This window comes from Amblyomma americanum, chromosome 5, assembly GCF_052857255.1.
Source record: "Amblyomma americanum isolate KBUSLIRL-KWMA chromosome 5, ASM5285725v1, whole genome shotgun sequence".
Taxonomy (NCBI): Eukaryota; Metazoa; Arthropoda; class Arachnida; order Ixodida; family Ixodidae; genus Amblyomma; species Amblyomma americanum.
The window spans coordinates 146,000,152-146,023,713 of record NC_135501.1 but is presented as its reverse complement, the minus strand read 5'-3'; the positions used below and the strand labels follow the sequence as shown (position 1 = coordinate 146,023,713).

The following is a 23,562-nucleotide window of genomic DNA, read 5'->3' as shown; positions in this document are numbered from 1 at the left end:
CTATTGCATAAGTGGTACAGTGGTAAAGCATGTGCCTGCTTCGTTACACTGCTGGAGGACAGAACTTACTCGAAGAGCTCAACAAGCGCCTCCTGGGCACGCGTCCACCTCACCACTTCAGGCGACTTCCCCGCAAGCTGCCGGAAACTTGTTATTGGAAGGCTGACGAATGGAGAACAATGCTCGTGTTGTGCTGCATTCTTTGATGTCATAACATTTTTCCAGAGAGGCACCCTCAACAGTTCGCGCTTGTATAAGAGGCAATACTCATCTGCTACAAGAATAGCTCTCACTGGAACAAACCCGTCATGTAGGTGAGAGCGTTTTGTCAATTTCTAGCCGAGATGTATGATAGTAGCGCAGACCACGAGCCATTAACTAGGCTAAACAACGGTAATATCGACTGCTATTACTTTACTACCGAAGAAAACCCTTACGTCGGAGAACAATTAGAATATGATCCGCTGGGTTTGCTTGAAGACCAATTTATTGACTGTTCCTAAAAAACAACAGAAAGATAACTTCAGTTCATGGTAGCCGGAACATTCGGCAGATGTCCTGATTTAAACCTCGAGTGCGGTAACTAGAACTGCGTTATCAGTGACCTGGAAAACCTTTTTTTTATTAATTGGTTTTTGGTGGAAAGGAAATGGCGCAGTATCTGTCTCATATATCGTTGGACACCTGAATTGCGCCGTAAGGGAAGGGATAAAGGAGGGAGTGAAAGAAGAGAGGAACAAATAGGTCCGTAGTGGAGGGCTCCGGAATAATTTCGACCACCTGGGGATCTTTAACGTGCACTGACATCGCACAGCACACGGGCGCCTTAGCGTTTTTCCTCCATAAAAACGCAGCCGCCGCGGTCGGGTTCGAACACGGGAACTCCGGATCAGTAGTCGAGCGCCCTAACCACTGAGCCACTCCAGCGGTGGCTCAGTGGTTAGGGCGCTCGACTACTGATCCGGAGTTCCCGTGTTCGAACCCGACCGCGGCGGCTGCGTTTTTATGGAGGAAAAACGCTAAGGCGCCCGTGTGCTGTGCGATGTCAGTGCACGTTAAAGATCCCCAGGTGGTCGAAATTATTCCGGAGCCCTCCACTACGGACCTATTTGTTCCTCTCTTCTTTCACTCCCTCCTTTATCCCTTCCCTTACGGCGCGGTTCAGGTGTCCAACGATATATGAGACCTGCATCTGTTCATTTGAAGAGGACCTGAAATATTGAAACGATAGGTTGAAATTTACGCTAATCCGCTTTCCCATCTTAAACCAGTGGCAGACGGTGACACTGTATACACCGAAAATTTTCCCTCTATCTTATTTTCGTGTGGTCTACGCGGACGAAGGCAGAAGTACACTTGCGCGATTTTACGACATAACAGGGAAGTTGTTCCTTTATTCGCCTTGGTTGTTTACATCTAAGACCTTTTCTTAGTAGCTCCATATTGCAAGTAAAAGTAACAAGCAAAAAGGGTACCGACCTGGAAGATGCCGCGAGGGTCAGCGCCGGCATCAACATCTGGGCCGTGCGTCGTTAGGTTATACTAGGATGTGTTTCACGCACTGCACTCGGTTTAAACAATACTTATCCCACGGCCATACTCTGGTGGCGATCAAGATTTGGTGGTGTAAAATCATGCTACATGTCAGCTCTATCGTCAGCAGCTTACAGTATGCCACACAACACTTTTGCTTTATGCCTTTGTGGCTTCTCTGAACTTGTTTTTTTCCTGAGAAGATTTTCTAACAAACTTACAGTAAGTTGTAAGAGCAATAACCGGGTCTGGTTGGCTCTTGTTTATAGCAGTGAAAAGCGCTAAATTTAACAAAAAAAGCGACATGAAGACACAGTAAGAAAAGGGCTGTATGAGTGCTTTATGTTACCGTACGAGCGTTAAGCTGTTATCATGCTTTTATTACGTCTTTTATTTCCTTTTTTTTGCTAAAAGAGGCGCTATCAACTGTAATACCTCTGTGCATCTAGTGTTTACGCCAATCTTATCTTTCTCTCCCTCACAGAGCTCCGAATGCGCAAAGGCTAGAAGCATCCCCGAGTCGGCAAAAGAGGGACACACACGTGTATCTTGAGTGCTTGCTAAGCATCTCTGTCTGCGTGACGTATAACGTTCTTACTCCGCTGTTCTGTCAAGTTTTGTCTCCTGCAGACGCAAAGGTCACGTAGTACTGCTCGCTTCCCCTCGGAAGTCCGTCGCCTGCTGTGGGCTCATGTTACTTTCGGTTAAAGAGAAGAACTATTGAGTGCGTGGTATTGAGAGACACCCTTGCGTTCTTGGAGCGTACTAAGCCTTGGACAAGTATCCACCGTCCGACCAGGTGAGGCAGTATTTCCCTATGCTGTGGTGTTAATGCATAGTAGGCCACTGCTTCTGTCTGCATAGCAAGAGTGCGGGACATTTTATCGATGGATTTTTTTTGACGACGTGCTAGCAGAACGCAAGAAGGCGTTACAATTCGTCCTGGAGTCAAGCTAATTACGGTTTTATGTTGACATTGTCAGAGGCGTCGTGTTTGGTCAAGAAAATTATTACTGGCATCTCCATTTGCACCTGCATACCTGTTAACAATTTTCCTTCTATATGAACGTGTTTCGGCAGAATAGGCCTTTACGGGCTTTCCGCGCCCAATCGTACTTTTCGTTTCTGTAGAAGAAATGTACAATACGTTTCTAAGAGTCGGTGAATTTCAATAGCTAGGTGCAAGGAGCGCAATTTGCGCCCCATTTCAGGAGACCCTGGCTTGTAAAAATAAGATCAGCCGGCTTGTCAACTGCATTCTCGAGTTACCAAAGCCTTGTGCACTCGAGAACATCAAATTACTCTGGTATGCGGTGTTTTCTTTCCGATGCCACATTCGGGTAGGTATCTGGATATTTCAATTTGAGTTTTAAACTTTCTTTTATTTTTCATTGACGGTCGCTGCATCGATACGGTGCAGTTTTACTTTGGCAACAAGATTACATTAACACCTTTTTTCATTCAGGGCCACCACTACACCCCTTGCGAGAGGAAGACTGCGAACTGAGCTCAACGAAGTGATGTCTCTGAAATGGCTGGTCACCCCGTCCCATCCAAAGACATACGAAGTTTCAAGATTGTAGACTAAAATCGCCATAAAGGTGGGTGCATGTATAGAAACTATGGTAGCGTTCAACATACCGGGATGTTCATCATGCACCGGTCTTGAATTGTGAAGACGCTGCACATACACTCGTGGTTCAGTCTTCAGTTCTGCTGCCTGATGGCACATTTCTTGGCGACCTCATGATGATGGTAGAGATAGCATCAATCCCTTGGGGGTTTCTTTTATCCAGAGTGTTCTCGTGTTGTACCGGGAAGAAAGGACAGACAACCGAATGTTTTTATTTCTCTGTGAAAGAGACAAACTTTCGCAAAAGCGCAGAGGTACAGCTTGTGCAGCCAGATTTAAATTCGAATATTGCGGATTGGACGTGGATGAAGGACCTAGCAACAGCCGCGTTGTCTTTTTTAAATATTCTTTGAAACCTGTCCTTTGCCCAGTCTATGGCAAGACCAGATATCCCAAAAGAAGATTTACTCGAACACAAAGGTATAAATGGCACAGGAGAGCGCTACATAAAGGTACTTACAGCTCCTAAGTTTAGGTTTTTTGCTAATATTACGCAATTGCCGAAGTGGCAAGGTAAATGCATGATTGTTTCCCTGCTTAATTTCCTCCACCAAGAAGACACATGCAGCCTAAGAAGAGTTTTAAAAGTTATGTAAAATTGATGAAGAACATAATCAGCATAAATACTGTGCCAGCTGGCTTTGCAGCACTTCATATACTCCGATGCAACTAGTGGTGTTCATTATTTTCACCTACATGAAGCGCTGCCTGATTAAGCGGTATTTTATTAAAATTCAACCTAGAGTGTCTACCTGGCAAGAACGTCTCGCAGTTGGATAAGGCAAACAGCCAAGCGATGCGTTGATTGGTCACAGTGACAGGCTGGTTAAAAACCGCAAGGCAGATGCCAGACACTGCATTCACTTGTGCTCGTGTGTTCTTTTGGGCTTGCCTCCCACGCCAAACATCCGAGGGTTGTGAAGAGGTGAAGGTTCAGTTGATCTATCTCTGCCTTATCGGTTGGAGCTCTCTAGGCACTCGACAAAATCTCCAACAAGGATAACGAGGTTCGCAGATTGGTATCTCGAGGGTATGACCTACGCCTGATGTGCCGCCAGAGCGAAAACACCATGCTTCGTCGGTCCTTCGTCCCTATTTGCAGTTGCGCTTTACTTGTTCGTTGTATTTTTATTTTGGATTATCTTTCCAAAATTTTTTTTCTCTTCAGTCTGACGCGTGTGTGGTAGAATCTTCAACCACGGCCTTGGTGGCACAGTGGTTAGGGCGCTCGGCTACTGATCCGGAGTTCCTGGGTTCGAACCCGACCGCGGCGGCTGCGCATTTATGGAGGCAAAACGCTAAGGCGCCTTTGTGCTGTCCGATATCAGTGCACGTTGAAGATCCTCAGGTGGTCGAAATTATTCCGGAGCCCTCCACTATGGCACCTCTTTGTTCCTTTCTTCTTTGACCCCCTCCTTTATCCCTTGCCTTACGGCGAGGTTCAGGTATCCAACGATATATGAGACAGATACTGTGCCATTTCCTTTCCCCAAAAACCAATTATTATTATTCAACCACGGCCTCACGAGGCGGTGCTTGTAGCAGTATAACAGACCAATTCCGGGTCAGGTTCAACAAGTTTGTCGTGTGGGACTGTGTTATTTCGCACTGTTGCCATCCAGTCAGTTGCTATATTCTTGCGTCTGCTGTTAAAATACCACACCCAATGACATCATTGTAAATATGGCATTTTTTTTCAATATCAAAATAAAAGGAAGACTTGGCGTCAAGGATATTCTCCGAGCCTCTCTTGAGGTAAGAGTACTGCCTGCCGACAATATAACAATGGTTTTTCGTATCGTCCAGTAGCCGCTTACCTGCTTCTGTGATGACGTGCGTACACGAAGAGGGTTCACAAACAAAGAAGAGGAAATGGACTCATTGAACCTTGCACCCTCTACTCGAGGAAGTTATGAGTTCTCGGCGTGCCGCAGACAAAGGTTAACGTTCGAATAAGAGGACTAAGTGCGTCTGCTTGAAGTAAATAGACTGAATGAAGAGCTATACAGCTGCTAAGAATGTCACGAGAAGCGATAGTGCCTAACCATTACCGCACCGTACTTGACACATTTGGAAACTTAGCAGCGTTCCTGTGCATGCGACAGCAAGTGATAAGTGATGCCCGTTCGCTGGCTCCCTCGAACTTTAAAATAATTTCACTTGGCGGGTCTGCGACTATTGAAACGAATCATTCAGTTCACGAAACAAACTCATGCCCCTTCAGTTTAAACATTCCAAGCAATGCACACAACGCCTAGAAGAATTCCAGAAAACATGCGCTTACCTAGCTAAAATCGAACCCCTTTATGTGGTGCCTTCGTAAACTGTATTAGAGCTTTCTGTTGGTTACTTGGTGCATAGCGAATGGTGAATACAGAGTTTTCTCTGGCCCTCTCCTTCCGTCCTTGTTTTGCTTTACGGTGTAATCCAACTTTCATTTATGAACATGAAGCAATACATTCCAGTCTGATTTGCTCGGCGTTACAATATTTGTCGTATCAGCTGCACGCCCACGCTAAAACTCTCAAGCCTCAACAGAATGAGATTCTTTATTGCGCACAGACATAGCGAAATACGCTTTCGTATATCGAATAAATCTAAACACGTAGCGATTCGACCGGCGACACTGGTGTGAGCAGCTTAGCAGCAAAGCCATTGAAACACCGCGGAAATGGATAAGAAAAAGGCAGCAGAAACGTGTCACCAGCACGCGCGGCGGAAGCAAGCAGATCGAATTTAGCAAGCACAATTTCAAGACACGGAGAAAAAATTACGTGAAACACATTCGTGCCGCAGTTTCGTTCGAAGGTAGGCTTTAATTTCCGTTTCCACTTCGTACAACACATGGTTATGCACTCTGGGCACAAACCTAGGCGTGACGAAAGGAGCGCCCTCTTGGGCTGGTGGCTTGACGCGGCGCAGATGAGCTGCTCCCTCGGTAAAGCACGAGAGCTCGCGCAAAATTTCGCAAAAGTGTCAAAGCGCGAGGACAACCTCGAGCGGGCGCGCTCTTCTATCACTATAGCGACCAAGCACGAGCGAAGAGAGCACAGCGTGTCCTAGAACACGCTCTAGGGGGGCGAGCGGCGAAGCGCAGGCGAGATCCTCTCACAACGTCGCCGAAGCGCTCTCCGAGCAATCGACGAGTTCGGACGGATTTTTTTCGGAAGTTGCACCACGTGCCGTTTCTTTTGCTGTTCTCCTAGTTTTCAGTCCAACGATGGGGCTTTTAAACTATAGGTACTAGTAGTAGTGCTTAAACCGCCTTAAAGAGACTTGGAGGGAGCCCCCCTCCACCTCAGCACGCGTCCGGCAGGACACCACCTCCGAACGGGCAGCGTCAACTGTTCCCGCATGCTTCAGCGGCTGTATGCTGAAGCCGACTGGATCGTTGAGCTTCGTGCCGATGCCCAACATATCATCACTGCTAGTCAACGCCCACTCTTTAATGAGAGCCCTACCGCCAGGCCGCAGACCACCACCCAAGAGGTCCCGGTGCCAGCTACCTTCGTCACCATACCAGTGGAGGCAGGTGACCAAAGCTCTGTCTTGTTTCTCGACTCAACTCTGGACACCAGAGCAGAAGGGCACTCAGCCAGCACGCCAGCAACGCACTCCACATGTTGCTGAACGTGGAGCTGGGCAGCACGTTCCATCTCCCGGCCATCGCGCCCCCAGCACTGCGAGTCGAGGGTACACCACGGAACTCTGCCCGGACCAGGCCGAGGGCATTCCAACCGGCCCTCACCCTTCCTAACGAGCGGAACAAAACCGGCTCCCGGGACCGGAAACACCAAGGAGAAAGAGATGAACAGCGCCCCCCCCCCCCTCCTCTCGAGCCCCCAGCAACAAAGCGAAGCGGCCGGAAGTCGCCAAGAAGCCGCACATAACGCCAATGAATGCAGCCAAGGCGGTACGGCAGAGTTCCAACCGGGTCACAGAGGAATTCCCCCTCTTGACGTCTGTTGCGGCAGCCCCGGACGGCGCATCGCACCGCCCCTTCGAGACTCCTCGAACAAAACAGCAGCGCTGGCCGAATCGTGGAGCTGGTTTCCGGGAAGCGTCTTCTGCTGGCGGGGAGAACCACGTGGCACCGCTTCAAAGCGAGGCAACTTCATCCAGCCCGTCGGAGCCTGCGTCACCGCAACAGCGGCGCCAGCGGGATAGCTGCGGCGGCTCACCGCACGCCTCGTCTGCTAGACAAGGGCCGCTCAATGCACCGCTCGCCGGCGCAGCCGCCCGCTTCGCTGCCCAACCCTACCGGCCAGCTGACTCCCGAGACAGTGCTGTATTGGCCGCTGGGAGGCAAGGGAAACTTCCTTGCATCAACAAAGGAGGCCATAGCTGCAGTGCTCTCCAAGCTGCCAGGAGTTGAGGCCGTGCGCGTAAACCACCGCCGCAACGTCGTGGCGGTGGACACGAACAGCGCAACAGACCTACAGCCTCTCCTGGCCGTTGACACGGTGTGCGCCGTGCGGGTACGAGCCCGCGAGGCGCGCACGAACACTTGTGCCGGCATTCCCTACGGCGTCGACCCCAGTATTCCCGAGGCAGAGCTGGCAGCCAACATCCAGAGCAAAGCTCCGGTCGTCGGGTGCTCGAGGAGAGGAAGAACCCTCGTGCTCCGCTTCGCCCCCCCCCCCCCCCCCCCCCAGGAGGTGGCACACTTCAAACTCTGGCGTCCTGTGCGTGCCTGTCTTCCACGCCCCGTGCAGTGCCGACAGTGCGGAGTGCTCGGACATGCGACGGCGGCGTGCACAGCTTCCGCGCGCTGCCTCCGCTGTGGCAGTGGGCATCCAACCAGAGTGCAGCGCCGCTACAGCCCGTTGTGTGAACTGCAATGGCGCCCACGCATCCAGTGAGCCCCGCTGCCCACGATGGCAGGAGGAACGCAAGGTCTCTCCTCGCCACTGCGCGTGAACCCGTCACCCGCCGCAAAGCTCTACGCGCGGTGAGAGGCAAGCAACCGGCACCGCCCGCTGCAATCTCCACCACCGCGCTGCCATCCTCTGGACGCACAGCCGGCGTGCCGAAGTCCACTAATCCATCGAAATGTGGGCCAAACTACAGTGACGCCGTTCGGGGACGAAGACGAGGCCGAGCAGAGCAAGGACGCTGTCATCGCCGCCCTCTCGGCAGCTGTGAGAGCACTGGTCGAGTTTCTGCCAGCCGACTCCCCAGCACGTCAGCTTTGCGATGCAGCCTTGGCTGCCCACCAAGCCCAGCATCAGAATGGCTAGCAACAGCAACATCCCCAGGCCGCGCATAAGGCAGTGGAACTGCCGTTCATTGCGCCGCCGCCACGCTTAACTGCTTCAACTTCCCGCGCATATCGACTGCAACGTACCCTTTGGCCCGCTTCATTGATGCAGCCGGTCACCGCAGACGCTCCTAGCTGCAGCCCCGCTTATCGCGTCTCGGATCGCCGTCGCACGGCAGAGCGCGCCTGCTACGGAACGCCGGGTATGGTTTCCGCCCGCCTCGCACCATCGAGCGATGCCCTTGCACCGTTTGTGCCCCTCTCCCTCGAACCGACCGGTCCCCTCCCTATCTTTTTCTCCTCCATCCCCCTCCCATGTGCAGCGCAGCGAAGTTGCTCTCTGAAAATAGAGAAACAGTTGCACGCGCTGCACAGAATTCCTTCACAAAACCAGAACCACAGAAGAAGGCGAGCTAGGAAGGACAAGCGCGCGCACGCAAAACTAGTTTGCCTTCACGTGCGGGCGACGCAGACGCACACAACTCAGTGGCGAAGCTCGTCGTCCTGCCTCATCAATTACGACGAGTCGCTCAGAGAGGGAGCTGTTCTTTGGCGTCCGTGCCTTTAGCGTCCGCAGCGCCCTCTGGCCCAGGTTCTCTCCCCTATAACGCCAGTGCGCACGCCGAAAAAAGAAATGAAAAATATGTCACCTGGGCATTCTCGATGGCGCGCGCCTGCAAGGGTATCGGAGCACAGGGGTCAGGGCCTCCCCCCCCTCCCCCCCCCTTCACCCCCCCCCCCCCCGCGACCTTAGCGAGGCAGGCGCGCGCGGACAGCTATCTCGAGAACACAAGGGAGGGAGACGTAGCTGAAGTTGTGCTGCGACACCTTCTCTCTCCCCAGCGCCTTCGCCCGTTTCTGGAGCTTGCGAACTGATAAAGAGCGCGTTGCACCATGTTATCCGGTTTTTGGTAAGGCTTCGCGAAAGCGAAGTAGGGAAGCTTTGGCTTTCGGCAAGCTGTGAAAAGCGAGCTTGGAGCTCGAGCGTTACTTTGAGACTGCTAGAGTAGCTGTCTCTTTCACCGTTTCTTCTGTGTATTGTTGTTTGTGCTTTGTCAGCATGTTGCTGACATGCCGAACAAACATGCCGAAGAAACACATTCCTTCCATTCGTCCCGGTGACAGGGTCGACCCTCGGACAATACGCACTTTCTCCGAATTAGTAGCCAGAGGAATGCAGACTCCCACGAGAGCTCACCGCATCTGGACATGCCAGAGAGACCCCGCCGAGTCACTTCCCCCCCCCCCCCCCCCGCCTCGCTCGAAGAGAGAGGAGAAGACACGTGACCGAAGAGAGAAAAAGGACAGACTGAACAGACAGCGAGGAGAATCGACACCGAGTGGACGCATCAGCAACAGCTCAGTTCGCACAGGCGCGATCTTCATCGAAAGCTTGGATTGAGATCTTTCTCAATTTTCTTACAGCAACCTCAATAAATTAGTTTTCCAATATCCATTGAGTGTCAGCTAACATGGCGCAGTCGACAGGATCTGAGTCAAACGCAATCTCTGAAGACGCAACGGCCGCACGGCGAACCACGTCCACGGACTCCGACTCAACGATCGTCCACTCGCCGCTGTCCTCGGTAGACCGCAATCTCCTGGGCACCGTTACGAAGAAACAGCTTGTGGACGAACTGAAATGACGTGAACTACCGTGCTCCGGAGGAAAGGACGAGCTGATCTCACGATTCCTCGAAGACAACATTCGTCAACGAGCCTCCGACGAGATGGACCCGCCAACGATAAGCCAGGCTGCCAACGAAGACGACAGGCAGGCGTACCTGGAGGCGCTGTCCACAATCAAGGAGCTCCGTGCCGAGGTAAAGATCGTCCGAGCGAAGCTCGCTCAGGCTACCACGTCTATCGCACCCGGAGTGTACAGCAACGTCAGCCCAGTTGTCCCAACGCTGACGGAAAACGTCAAGAGTTCCGGACGAAGCCCCACGCAATTTTTATCTACTGCTGACGGAACGATTACTGGAACGAAGGATGGCTCGCCAACGGCAAGTGACAGTCGCGCACGCTACGACTCGGGGCTGAACGGGAATTCCCACATACCGCCGCCTTGCGCCGCCAGTGACGGACACCGAGCATGGCAGCAATCCTGGGAATGACCGCCACCACGCAGGCGCAGCTAGCCACTGCGTTGACGAGGAACCCCGCAGCCACGGCACCGGTGCAGATCCACTCAACGAGCGACACGTCATCCGCCATACCACTTTACGACCGAACACCGCAGTAGAGTGTGCACGGCTGGATCTCCCAGGTTGAACGCATCGCAGCATTGGCGCACTAAACGGAAGTCGTTAACGCTGGCCAGCGCAGCGACACGTCTGACAAGAGCCGCAAGGAACTGGAACAGCTCCTACGGAATGAGATGCGACACCTGGCCCGAGTGGAAAGAAGCTCTCGCCTCCCGTTTCAAACTAAAGCTCTCGATGCAAGATTTTCGTGACCTCCAGGCCAAACGACACCTTGAAGCCTCCGAGTCGATCGTGGAGTACATGTCCTCAAAGAACGCAGTACTTGACAAGGCGCCGTACCCACTGGCTACAGAGGAAAGGATCTCCCTCATCCTGAGTGGTATAGACGACGACACCTGGGCGCATCCACTTGCGACGCAGTGTTGCCCCACGGTGACCGAGCTGATCGACCGCGCGGCTCAACTTGACTCACGACGCCGCATAATAACCCTAGACACCCGCGACGCCAAGGATGAACCTTCGACGAGACGAGGCCAAGCTAGGCGGGTCAACGAGACGGTCAACGCTCCTCAGAACAACAGAGGGCACGAATACTCACGACCTATGCAGCAAAGATACGGCGCAGCACTGGCGTGCTTCAACTGCGGCGGCACTGGCCACCTGTCCCGCGAGTGCAGCAAGCCAAAGACAGCAGCCACCATCAGGGCGGAGCAACGACGATCCGGCTGCGGCAACGACGCCAACAGAGATGGGCCACCCATCAGGCAAGCGAATTGCTTTCTGCACTCTACCGGCGGCACGCTGCCAATAGTTACCGGCCACGTAAATAACAGACCACTCAAGATCTGTATCGACAGTGGAGCCAACGTGTCAATATTAAGCGAAGATGCCCTGAGCCCAGACATTCGCACGCACTCCCGATTGCCTTCGGAGGAAATTCGGGCCTTGAACCGCTGCATAAGACCCACGCGCGCGGCAAAGCTGCATGTTGAAGTTGGAGCGACGAAAGCGTGCCTCCAAGACGTCGTCGTAACGCCGCTACCGGAATCGATCGATCTTATTCTCGGATCGGATTGGCGCCGCGCTGCCAACGTCGATGTGACTTTTCACCCGACTAACGACGTGACTCTCGTGCAAGTCACCAGTATCGTCAACGCACCATCGAGCTCGCGGGGGAAGACTTCAAACTCAACAAAACACACGGGAGAGGCTTTAGTGGATTCGTTTTGCCGTCAGGCTAATGATCCTGCTCCCGACGACAGTGGCTTTGTGCAGTTGAGTGCGAAGGACCTTTGCCCCGATGACAACTTAACGACACTTGTAGAAGGCGCGGTGTCGAAAATGACTTTGCAAGCAAGTAAAAGCCAGAAAGATGCGCTAAGATCTATCTTACATACGCACCATCAAGCTTTCACGTCGAAAGCAGACGCACTGGGTATGTGTGCACACGCCGAACTCAGCATCGAACTGCGGGACAGTGTGCCGGTCACATCGAGACCGTACAGGTGTTCTCCTGCTGACCGCCAGTTTATTAGAGAACAGGTGGACGACTACGTTGCCAAGAGTGTAATCCGACAAATCGAGAGAGAATACGGCGCTCCAACGATCGTGGTAGACCAACCGCTCCACCCGACGACCCCACGAAGGAAGGTGCACGACTACCGCAAACTCAACGAGAAGACAATTAACCCTTCATACCTGATGCCGATCACGGAGGACGTCATCGACGACATCATGAGGGAGGGCTCAGCATTTTTCACCGTCCTGGATGTGAAGGCAGCCTTTCTAACCATCCGTGTAAAGGCCGACGACATTCACAAGACAGCGTTCGTCACCCCGGACGGAAAATATGAGTACCTTCGCATGGCTTTTGGCTTCTGCAAGGCACCACAGACGATGGATAGAGTGATGCGTCGCACGTTTGACGGCCTGAGCAGAACGTCGACGTATATGGATGACGATAGACAGGGAGCGGTTACGGTGACGGAGGCGCTCGACCTGCTCGAAGAGGCGCTGAAAAGAATAATCGTCAACGGCCTCAGAATGGACATACGAAACTGCCAGTTCGTGCGAGACAAGGTCCAGTTTCTGGGATATGTCATCAAGGCGGAAGGACGGACGCTCGAAAAAACAAGAGTCGGCGCCATCGACAAGTTCGAGCCGCATCGCAATGAGAAAACGCTATTCTCCTTCCTCCAGTTCACGAACCATTACCGCAAATTTGTGCCACAGTTCTCCAAGCTCACGCACCCGTTACGCCAACTCCTCGCAAAGGACGCCGCATTCGTTTGGACAGGCGAACATCAACAAATCGTCGACGCTGTGAAGACTGCCTAGAAGAGCCCGCCCACACTAGCGAGCTTCCGCCCAGAATGTCCGACATACGTGCATGTCGACGCCTCCCAGACAGGACTTGGGGCAGTGCTACAGTGCTATCGCGACACAAGACGGCAAGGAGCGCATAATCGAGTATGCCAGCCGATCCTTGAACCAGCACGACAGGGGACTGTACTCCAACATGCTTGAGTGCATGGCTCTTCATTGGGCTGTCACCGAAAAGTTTGCCATCTACCTCCGAGGAGGCCCACGCTTTACTGTGTACACGGACAATTTCAGCTTGTCATACCTGGTGAAAATGGGTGAAACCAACCGCAGATTCGCAAGCTGGACCCTCGACCTTGCGGAGTACACATTTGACGTGAAGCACAAGCCTGGACGCCAGAACACCGCGGCAGACGCACTCTCGAGGCAGTCGGACGACATCGAACCGAGCGAAGAGCACATTTCGGCTCTCAACCTCTGCTGTATCACCGTTGTCGTTAGTAAACACAGCCGTCTACGCGAGCTGCAAGAAAGCGACCCAGACTGCCAAAGGTTCCGGACCGAGGCTAACGATGGTGCATCCAAACACCAGATCGAGGACGACATCCTTATCAGAAGTTCAACTCATAAAGGTCATATCTGCAAGCGAGTGACCGTGCCCGCCACTCTGCAAAGCAGCGTCCTGGTGGTTTTCCACGATGGCAACGGCCATCTTGGCATCGCGAAAACAAAAGATGTCATCCAAAGAAAATATTGGTGGCCATCCATGCCTAAGGACATCCGTCGATATGTATAGTCCTGCCACACGTGCCAGACGATAAACGCCCGCACCACGCGAAATGAAGGATGCCTCAAAGCCGAGAGACATCCCCAACGAACCAAACACCGCCATCTCATTGGATCACATGGGACCACTTGACGGAAGAAACGGCCACGTGCTTGTTTGCATTGACCACGCCACGAGCTACATGGACGCCGTGGCCGTGCCGAGCACTTCGTCAGCATACTACCTCGAATTCCTTCCTAACGGAAAGGTGGATTTCGAGATTCGGCGTTCCCAGCATCGTAATCACCGACCAGGCTAAAGGCTTCGTCAACAAGCGAACTGCACAGCTTCACCACTGATTCGGAATAACCCACGTTAATTCTCCCCCTACTGGCCTCAATCTAACGGGCTGATCGAGAGAATGGTCGGAACCCTAAAGCAAGTGCTGCGCAAGACTATCGACGACAGCAACGCATGGAAGAAGCAGGTTCCCAGAGCCACGTTCGCCATCAACGCCACCAAACACCGCAACGGAAACCACAGCCCCTTCTAGCTAATGCATGGGTACGACGCGAAGATACCCGGGGAACTGAACATCGCTTCTGTTGAGAACGAAATAGACGAAGCCGAAATACTCCACGATCTCACAAGAGGACGCGCGGACATGAGGGACGGTCTTCTTGAGAGTCAGCGAGACTCAACGCCTCGATACGACTCGAGGCGACGAACACCAAACTTTCATCCTGGAGATATCGTCGTGCTTGAAGCTGGCGCACGAAACGCATTGAATGCCCGCTACGAGGGACCATTTGCGGTAACAGAATTGATCGAGCAGAACCTTGTGACCATCGAAAGATCACTCCACGTGCCCGAAAAATAAATCGAAAGACGGCAAACGTGGAGCAGCTAAGAAGATACAGGGAGCGTGACTTGATCCTTGATGAGTTGGCCTCATCTTCCCGGAACGCTTGCACCTGAGGACAGGCGCAACTTTTGGGAGGATCGTGTCAGCATGTTGCTGAAGAAATACATGCCGAAGAAACACATTCCTTCGATTCGTCGCGGTGACAGCGTTGACCCTCGTACAAAACGCACTTTCTCCGAATTAGTAACCAGATAATGAATGCAGACTCTCACGAGAGCTCACCGCACCTGGACATTCCAGAGAGACCCCGCCGACTCCCCCCCCCCCCCCCGCCTCGAAGGGAGAGGAGAAGACACGTGACCGAAGAGAGAAAAAGGACAGACTGAACAGACAGCGAGGGGAATCGACACCGAGTGGACGCATCAGCAACAGCTCAGTTCGCACAGGCGCGATCTTCATCGAAAGCGTGGACAGATCTTTCTAAATTTTCTTACAGCGACGTCAATAAATTAGTTTTACAATATCCATTGAGTGTCAGCTAACAGTTCTTCGATCGTCCGTGTGTCATCGATTGTCCATCGTCTCGCTGTCCGCTACACGTCCAACGCCAAATAAGCGAGCACCTCGGAGGAAGTGAGGTGCGAGGAAGGAAGAACCATTTACTATAGTTACGAAGAGCGTAGCGTATGTAAATGCTGCGAGGTGGCCGACTAGACACTGCGCACCACACATTTACTGGTGGTGATCAAGGGCCTTTCACTGCCACTGTTTTCCGATTTCTTTCAGTTATAGGTTCTGAATTTCAACTGGCGCGGTTGCTTTCTACGCCTTAATTCGAATACCCGGTCACATAAGGATAAAATTTACGATGTTGTTTGATAGGAAAATCCTGAAGAAACAAGTTCTTGGGTAAAATACTATAAAACAGAGGTTAACATTATGCGTAACCTTCGCGAAAAATGAAAAGTCAATTTTATCAAGGCTACGTATTCGTTACATGAGCGGGTAGATATTATAAAATGTACCGAATAATTTTGTAAGGCTTGTGTTCTAGTAATCCTATTATTCAAGCCATGCGCTGGAATGAATGACTCGCATTCAAGCTTGGAACTAACGAGAGCTATGACCTAGAAATGTATATTGTAGACTAGTGCACATAGAGCTTATAAAGAAATGTGTGATAAGTGCCTCTGTAATACGCAGCGGTGTCCATAATCTGATCATTGTCAACTAGTGCAGGATATGTCAGCTGGAAGGATAGCGCTCTCGATGGCTCGCCTCAAGGAGGACCGGCGGTTCGGTGTCGACTCCCGCTGGAGCTGGGTGACAGCAGCATTCCTGAGCTGGGTTATGTTCATGATGACGATTTCCCAGCAAGCGCTTGGCGTTCTTTTCTACGGCATCGTCCACGGCTACGGAGTCAGCAGGGGCCAGGCATCGTGGCCTCTCGTTTTCTTTGGAACCTCCACGTGTTTGGCAGGTAGGAGCAAGCATGGTGCTTTCGTGTCGGGCACAAAGTCTGTCGCGAGATAAGCTTGTTGGGAAGGTTAATCAATTCATGTATGCTATGTGGCAGTGTTGGCCTAGACGCTTGCGGTAGACAGCGTCTGCGAATAGGCTGTAATCACCAGACATCCATTAAACTTTTGACACCCGGTGTTTGGGACGACGATGAAGAAGGAATGCCTAGCAAAACGGAGTGGCGAAAGACTGACTTTTCAATTCGACTGAGCGAGTTACACTCGGCCAGCTGTAGCTATCGCGCCACTCCAGGTTTAACCACAGCTAAACCACAGCCATTTTTTTACTATTTCGACGTTACCGCGTATTTAAGGAAAGTTGTCATTTGTTTCTTCGATTCGTCAGTACTTCGGGCGTTAAATGTGAAGTGCAGTGACATGTTGCGCACCCGGTTTTGCAAGAAACCATACAGGCCGCAGTGGCCTGAAATATGAGTGCACTTCTCTACTGGTTGCGGCAAGTACAACGCTCGATTCTACTCTGCTTCTCTGTTCCGCTTGTGGTAGCTCGAAGAAAACAGAACCTGCGAAAGAGAAAACTAGAAAGCATAATTATTTAGCACAGTAACGTATATACTAATAGTAATAATTCATATTCACATATAAGTTTTGAAAAGGTCCACCAAATCATATTTAAGCTTTAAAAAGGAAGCCATCTGTTTTTTTTGTGTACTTGAAGTGCGCAGGACAATGTTTCCGTACATAAAATAACATTCCTTTTGATCTTTGAAGAAACAAATGGACCGACTAAGCCCATAGTAGACTGAGTAAGATCCGACTGAAGTGTACAGAAGTTAATCGTTTACGAATTTTTTCCGTTGCAGGTCCAGTGATGGGATATTTCTGTCGACGTTTTTCATGCCAGGCTGTATTACTCTCCTGTTCATTCTTGGGGGCAGTGTCGCTCGGGGCCTGTTACCTCACCACTGACATTATTTTGCTCACATTCCTTTTCGGATTTGTCCAAGGTAACTATGCGTTTTCGCTTAACCAGTAAATTTTGTGAAAGAACGATGTGGAAGCATGTTGTGATAAGATTTTGTGAATAAATGGAGGATAACGTGTAAAGCTCGGAAAGATGCCCAGACCGTTGGCGGGCCCCAGAAATTCCCCAGCTGAGGCGAATTAAGAAACTCAAAAGTGATTTACCGCGTACGCTTTAAATTGACACACTCGAACAGGGAAACTTTGCGTTTAGGGGAAGCAGAGAAAATAATATTTAACTTCTTAACACATTATCATATTGAAAGTAGCAGTGTGTGCAAAATATTTTACTTAAGAGAAGGTAACAGAGTTTTTTCCCGGGGCGTTTTATTGCGCAAGAGACACTAGAGCTTATATGCGTCAAACACAAGGTTGAAAAAATTACTACGCTGCTTACGGACTGAAATGCTCTATACTCGTAGATGTTTTTAGAAGAGTTGCTGCCTTTTGCACCAAAACAGTTCGCGATATTGTGTAATGCTTTTTCTCACTCTGGATTTTTCTGCCTGACGCCGTTTACTGCGACTAATACGCTACACAGTTTACAGCAAGGCTTCCCTGTTTTAATGAGCATGAGGTGATGTGTCATGTGGGTACGTCCGATGAGCACACAAGATAAGGTAATTTCAATGAATCATTCTTGGTGATGAAATGACTTGCTATCGCCGGTGATTGGCGTTACCGCGTGCAATTTCCTGCTAATTCCATTTTCTCAAGTGGCCGGCATTTTTTAAAGAGTTTAACCAGCTTCAAAAAATCTGTTTCTATTTACACTTTAGGAGCTCGTATAGCACACTTGTCGCCTCTTTGTTACCGCCTATTCCACATGCCTGGCTATGCAGCATAATATTAGTTTTCTTTGATTGTTCTTGCTCTTACGGCATATTGTATAATATCTCTTATGAATTGTTATGCTGCATTTCTGGAGTCCAGTGCTTTTAGAGCGCTTAGTGAGTCGATGTGTATAAGATCGTTCTCAAAGTTCTCGTGTAGGATTTCTCTAATTACAAAAGAGACAGCGTAATATTCAGCATCAAAACTGATCCGCTTTGCCCTAATGGTTACAGATTTCTAAATTTAGCCGAATATATGAGGACTGTGTTTTCAGTCATCAGTGTTGGATGTTTCAGACAGTCGTGTATGGATTAATAAAAGACGATTGCTGAGGACTGCCGCACGCAGAATCATCTCCTAAATACGAACAGAGTAGTTTCAGCACACATAAAAGGTGCGTGCAGTAGCTGATAATGTAGCGTATTCGTATAAATTGTCAAAAACGATGGGTCAGACAGATTGCATTGTAATTCATCTGGTATTATCTGCGATCTAATCTTGCAACTTAGTTGTAGCATACTTCCTTATTTAACATTGATCGTAGATCTCGTGACCGCAGACATCTTCCGGGCTTTTGCGTTTAGTTACTCTATGTTGCATAGTCGTCGGTTTCTTGCACTATTGGGTCATCTTTTATCTCCACGCTATGCATTTCTTCATGCACGTGAGTAAGCGAAAATTCTTTTTTAGAAATTTTCTGAGGGCTTCAACTGCGAGTAGCAGAAGCGCAGGAAATATATTCGCTAAGTATCCAATATATCATTGCTAGCACTCAGTCTGTCCAAAACACCGCGGTGTTACTTGTACAGTCCTTGTCGAAAGTTTACAGCCAAAAAGGTTCGCTTTTATACTATGCTGTGTGGCTCGTGCATCAACGACGTTCCAAACTCATGAGGGTAACTTCCTCGCCCGTTAGAAATTTTATTACTTTTTCGGACGCATGTGCAACATTCGTAGAAAAATTTTTCAATTTTAAAATGTGTACAACATTGTTTTGCAAATAATGAAGGTAATCATCCATTATTTCGTTGTGTAGCAAAATCTACATTAAGTGTGTTTCTTTCATTCGCATCGAGCAGTGAAGACTGCCATAGAAAAAAAAAATGGGGATCGCTTTGGGCCACAGCAAAAATGTTACAAGCAAAACCTTTAAATCTGTCGACGGGAAATCTGTGGGTGTATTGATTTTTATAGAGAAATCTTACAGTGTATAACAAAATTACGTTCATAAGGTGGCTCCCATTTCAAAATGCTTTTGTCCAGAATTAATGGGTGTGGTGCTAGAACTTTATTAAGCGGCTTAGGAGCAAACCAGTTGGACTCCTTGCTTTTCACAAATGCTGCGCCTGTCGTCTACACTTGTCATCTCATTGCAGGAGTCGCATCGTCGGGCATCTTCGTCGGGATCAACGTCCTCGTCTCTCAACATTTTGAGAGGCTCCGTGCGACGGCCTGCAGCGTCATCTTCTTCTTCTCTGGGCTCAACATGCTCCTGGCTCCACCGCTGGCCGAACTGTTCCGCTCTACCTACGGCATCCGCGACACGTTCCTTCTGCTGGGAGCGCTCACACTGAACGCGTGCCCTGCAGCCATTGTGCTGCGAAGCCCCGACTGGATGAAAGACCAAGACCATCCTTCGGGCAACGAAGAGAATCGCATGCTGAACGACGTTGCAAGTGTTAAAGGCAAGGATACACTTGAGTGGGATGATCCTAATGTAGAAACATATCACGAAAATGCCGAACCGGCTGTAGAGAAACTGATATCGGCACAGACCGCAGAATCTCCGTTCGTTCAGCCTCAACCGAAACGTGCTGGTCCCGTCCGGTTGCTCAATTTGTGGTCGAAGCTGTTTGGACCGAAAGGTGAAAGCCAGCGAAACATGGCACGTATAGTAAGACAGTTTTTAAGCTTATCATTCGCCGTGAATGCTTTAACTTGCATAGTTATATTGTTCGGGATGGCAACGTTCCTCCTGCTCTCGGTAGACATCGCAAAAGACCGGGGGGTGCCGCCTTCTACTGCCGTCTTCCTCACGACTGCATTTGCCATCGGTGACCTCGTCCTAAGGGCCGTGTGCGGTTTAGTCATCGACGCTGGATTCTTGAGTCTGGAATCGATGATGTTTCTAGGAGCCTTGTTGCAAGCCATCGCCTTCGAACTGTTCGTCTGGTTGAGGACTTTCCCATTGATGCTGGTCTCGGCAGCGCTGATAGGGGCAAGTAACGGATCTAGGATTTCACTTCAAGCCCCAGCCCTCGTAAAGGACTTTGGGATTGAGTCACTGCCTCTGCTCATCGGTGGAGTGTATTTTGTGAATGGACTGGCACTTCTTTCAAGGCCTTCGTTGGTTGGTATGTACGCAGTTCCCATATAATGCTTTTTTTTTATCTATTGCCTTAAGGCTTTCTTCACTGAATGGAAGAAGCGTTTATTAAAGATAACAGGAGTGGGCTAGCACTGCCTTCCTTTTACGAGTTTTCAAACAACGCCTGCTTGTGACTGTTCTGCTTAAGACGGAATAAGCTTCTCACGGAAATCTTTTCAAAGCAGTCATGTACTGCTCGAATAAGGAAAGTAACTGCGACGGAGATTATGTTTTTTCTCATAATACATTGAGGGAGAATTTGGAGCTAAGATTTTCAGTACTAGATTATATAAGAGATAGGATCATTGACCGACTGTTAAATACTGTTTTTTTCTGTATGTTTAACAATCTGCAAGTAATGGTAAAGCGGGGTTACAATTTGCTAAGAGTTTTTTGATAGCCCAGTCTTTCCGATCTCTACCATTGCTTAACCTCTGCCATCATTCTAGAGCCTTTCACGCACACTGCTAGCGAGTTACCAGCAGTATTCACTACAAAAGTTGTGACCAAATTGCGAGAATATGAATGCAATTGTTTTGCAATTTCGCACCCTATGTCTGAGGTTTCAAGTGGTAAGTAAGAAATTTGAAACCTTCGTAATTTGTGTCCACTAAAGCGGGAAAATTAGAATATGTCTTGGTCGATTAAACTTTTATGCTTTCTCCAGCCTCATGATGGGCATAGAAGTGTTTTATAAATAATGAAAAAGTCGGTGTTTGAAACAGAACGTTTTCGTGGCGTGTTTTCTGAAGTAACACTTCATATAATGCAGTGGGCTTTCTTCATGCTCTTTTTCTACCTGATTTTATTGGTAAAATTTTCATTATCACCCAGGATTAGACCCGCATTGCCGCCAGGTATTACCCCGTTACCAAATAGGTATCAGATGTTAAAGCGAAAGCATTAGATGGCTCATTGGCAAAGAAACTAATTCGCTCCAATTTAAAAGTATGGCCTTTGTGTGCACTGTCGCTCTACCTGCCTCATTTATAAATTACAATATATTCACTTAGATTCTTAACGATATAATCGAACGATAAATTGAAAATCCTACACTTCATAAATTAATGATTGGTCACTGCGATCAAGTGTAATGAAAAAGAGTGGGAAAACGAAACGTAAGGTTGTTTTATGCTAGAAGGAAAATATACCCACACAAAATGGTATTTCACTGCCGTGAAGAAATAGTATAAATTGTACTTAGCTTTCAACATATGGGCGTCAGTTTTAAAAGTACAGTGTCGTAGGGTATCAATATTGATCGCATTGCAATATGAGAACTTTGCCAGAAATTTAGGCATGGTTACTCGCAAAAGCTGTGCATTCGTTCACCGAATTCTGACGATGACTTAGTCGTAATATCTGCCACTTAGGGCGCAAGTTTTCCAATACGTCTGATACAGAAACACCCCTCATTCTGCAAAATAGTTTTTAAAGGCTGTCGAAAACATACAGTTGCACTATCACATCCATCAAATATTTCGTTCATGATTGAACTGCGCGAAAGAAACGGGGACGAAGAAGAAACACGTACATACACACAGCGCTGTGTGTGTGTACGTGTTTCTTCTTGGTCCCCGTTTCTTTCGCGCAGTTCAGTCATGGACGAAATCCACCAACTAGCCCGCCTCAAAACCCTTCATGAAATATTTGCAAAGTGCATTGTTAGGAACCAAAAATGTTCCAGCTACCGGCTTTGAAAGTCGTTCAAAGAAGAACTGAAAGAATGTTTATTTTACTTAGAAAAAAGTTAAATTTTAGATTATGCGGTTTTTAGGCCAAAGGAAGCCATGGGATTTCAGCAAGACCGTAGTCAACTGCTCCTCAATAATTTCGATCAACTCAAGTTATCTAACCTGCAGTCACATTGTAGACCATGGGTTTGTTTCGTATTACACCTGCATCAGAATCCAAACGCCAAAGGCGCTGAAACATCGCGACTGGTGGAAAATGCTGATGATGATTAATTTTAATTTTTTCAAGTGAGCTTCAGAGAAGTAGTGTCAAATCACAAGGCGTTTTCGATTTTCTGAAAGTGGAGTAAGCGACCGTCTGTCAAATGACATTACCCCAGCAAAGCCAAGCGCCAGGCCACAGCAAAATCTTGTACCCATGGCACTACCGATGGCAGCCTGGTGACATTGGAGTTAGAAACCAGCATCTCCCACATACGAGGCGGACATTCAAGCCACTATTGTAAAGAATTGAGCACACACAACACAGCAATGTAAAAGGACACACATATGCCAGTGCGTGTCCCTTTTCATGTCCTGTTTCGTGTGTGCACAACTGTTTCCAAAAGTGTGAAGTACCAACATACCACTGCTGTATGCAGGAGGAAAATAACTATTCTAGAAAATAAAGTTCCACTTTGTAACATTCGTCGTATTGAGCCATGGGACTTGAAACAACTACAAGAGCGTGTGGTTTAAAACTGCCACAAAAACATGCCTCAGATGCTGAACAGTTTACACGCTAGTCACCTTCTGCATGACACATAACAATCAAGACACTGCGTGACCTATTCAAGGTGTAGTATTTTTAATTTGGTCATTGTGGGTTGCTAAGATCGTTGCTGACAAAACACTGTGACTGTAAAACTATGCCAACACGAGACGGTAAAAATAAAAAAAACTCACACGAGTACTGAGTGAATTCAGTCAGCGCTGGTGAATGTCTTTACTTCTCTTGTTATTCGCTTTTTTTATTTCATAGTGTAGTTCTCCTTGTGTGTTTGAAATGAAAATTTTGTTTTCAAGTTTATCACAAAATCTAGTCATTTGTTGAATATAAGTATATTTGTTTTCCAATGTTGTAATGCTGGAATTAGGAACTGGACTTAATTTTTTTATTATGCTGCGACAGCAATGCAGTTCTTATGTTTTTGCTTCAGAAATGTTAACTACGAATGAAGGGTCCTGCGGTTCTGTCTAGCTGGTCTGTCGGCAGGTTTCTCTGCAGGCTTACTTCATCATGTGCCGGTGTAAAAAAGTCTCGTATTGTATTTTTCAGGGTATTGCCGGGACAGTCTTGGATCGTACGACATGCTGCTTCATCTGGTGGCAATTTCCAGTGCTGTACTTTTCGTTGCATGGCTTGTTAAGTATTTTATAAGAAGCAGAGAACAGGCGTAGTGTATTTGAAGCAGAGAACAATGGAAAAACAAAAGCTAATGAAATGTTTAGAGTCTTAGTTCTTTTGCACAGTTGTGAAGCAAAGGAGCTTCTGAATATGACTTTGACTTCTGACGACCGTTTGTGACTGGTATTT

General features: G+C 48.9%; 1 protein-coding gene across 4 annotated transcripts; it reads left to right on the top strand.

The window, feature by feature from the left end:
- LOC144135128 (monocarboxylate transporter 14-like) lies at positions 1–23,562 on the top strand. Of its 4 annotated transcripts, none has more exons than XM_077667878.1 (7): positions 1–314; positions 2,018–2,332; positions 2,999–3,134; positions 15,826–16,066; positions 16,931–17,074; positions 19,301–20,278; positions 23,305–23,562. In XM_077667878.1, exons 4-7 carry the CDS (start codon positions 15,829–15,831, stop codon positions 23,424–23,426), a joined length of 1,482 nt encoding a protein of 493 aa, XP_077524004.1. In that variant the 5' UTR covers positions 1–314; positions 2,018–2,332; positions 2,999–3,134; positions 15,826–15,828; the 3' UTR covers positions 23,427–23,562. The 4 variants fall into 4 exon arrangements, with proteins under 4 accessions (XP_077524004.1, XP_077524002.1, XP_077524005.1 ...); XM_077667876.1 differs by having other exon boundaries at positions 2–314; positions 15,821–16,066; positions 23,305–23,560; XM_077667879.1 differs by lacking the exon at positions 15,826–16,066 and having other exon boundaries at positions 2–314; positions 23,305–23,561.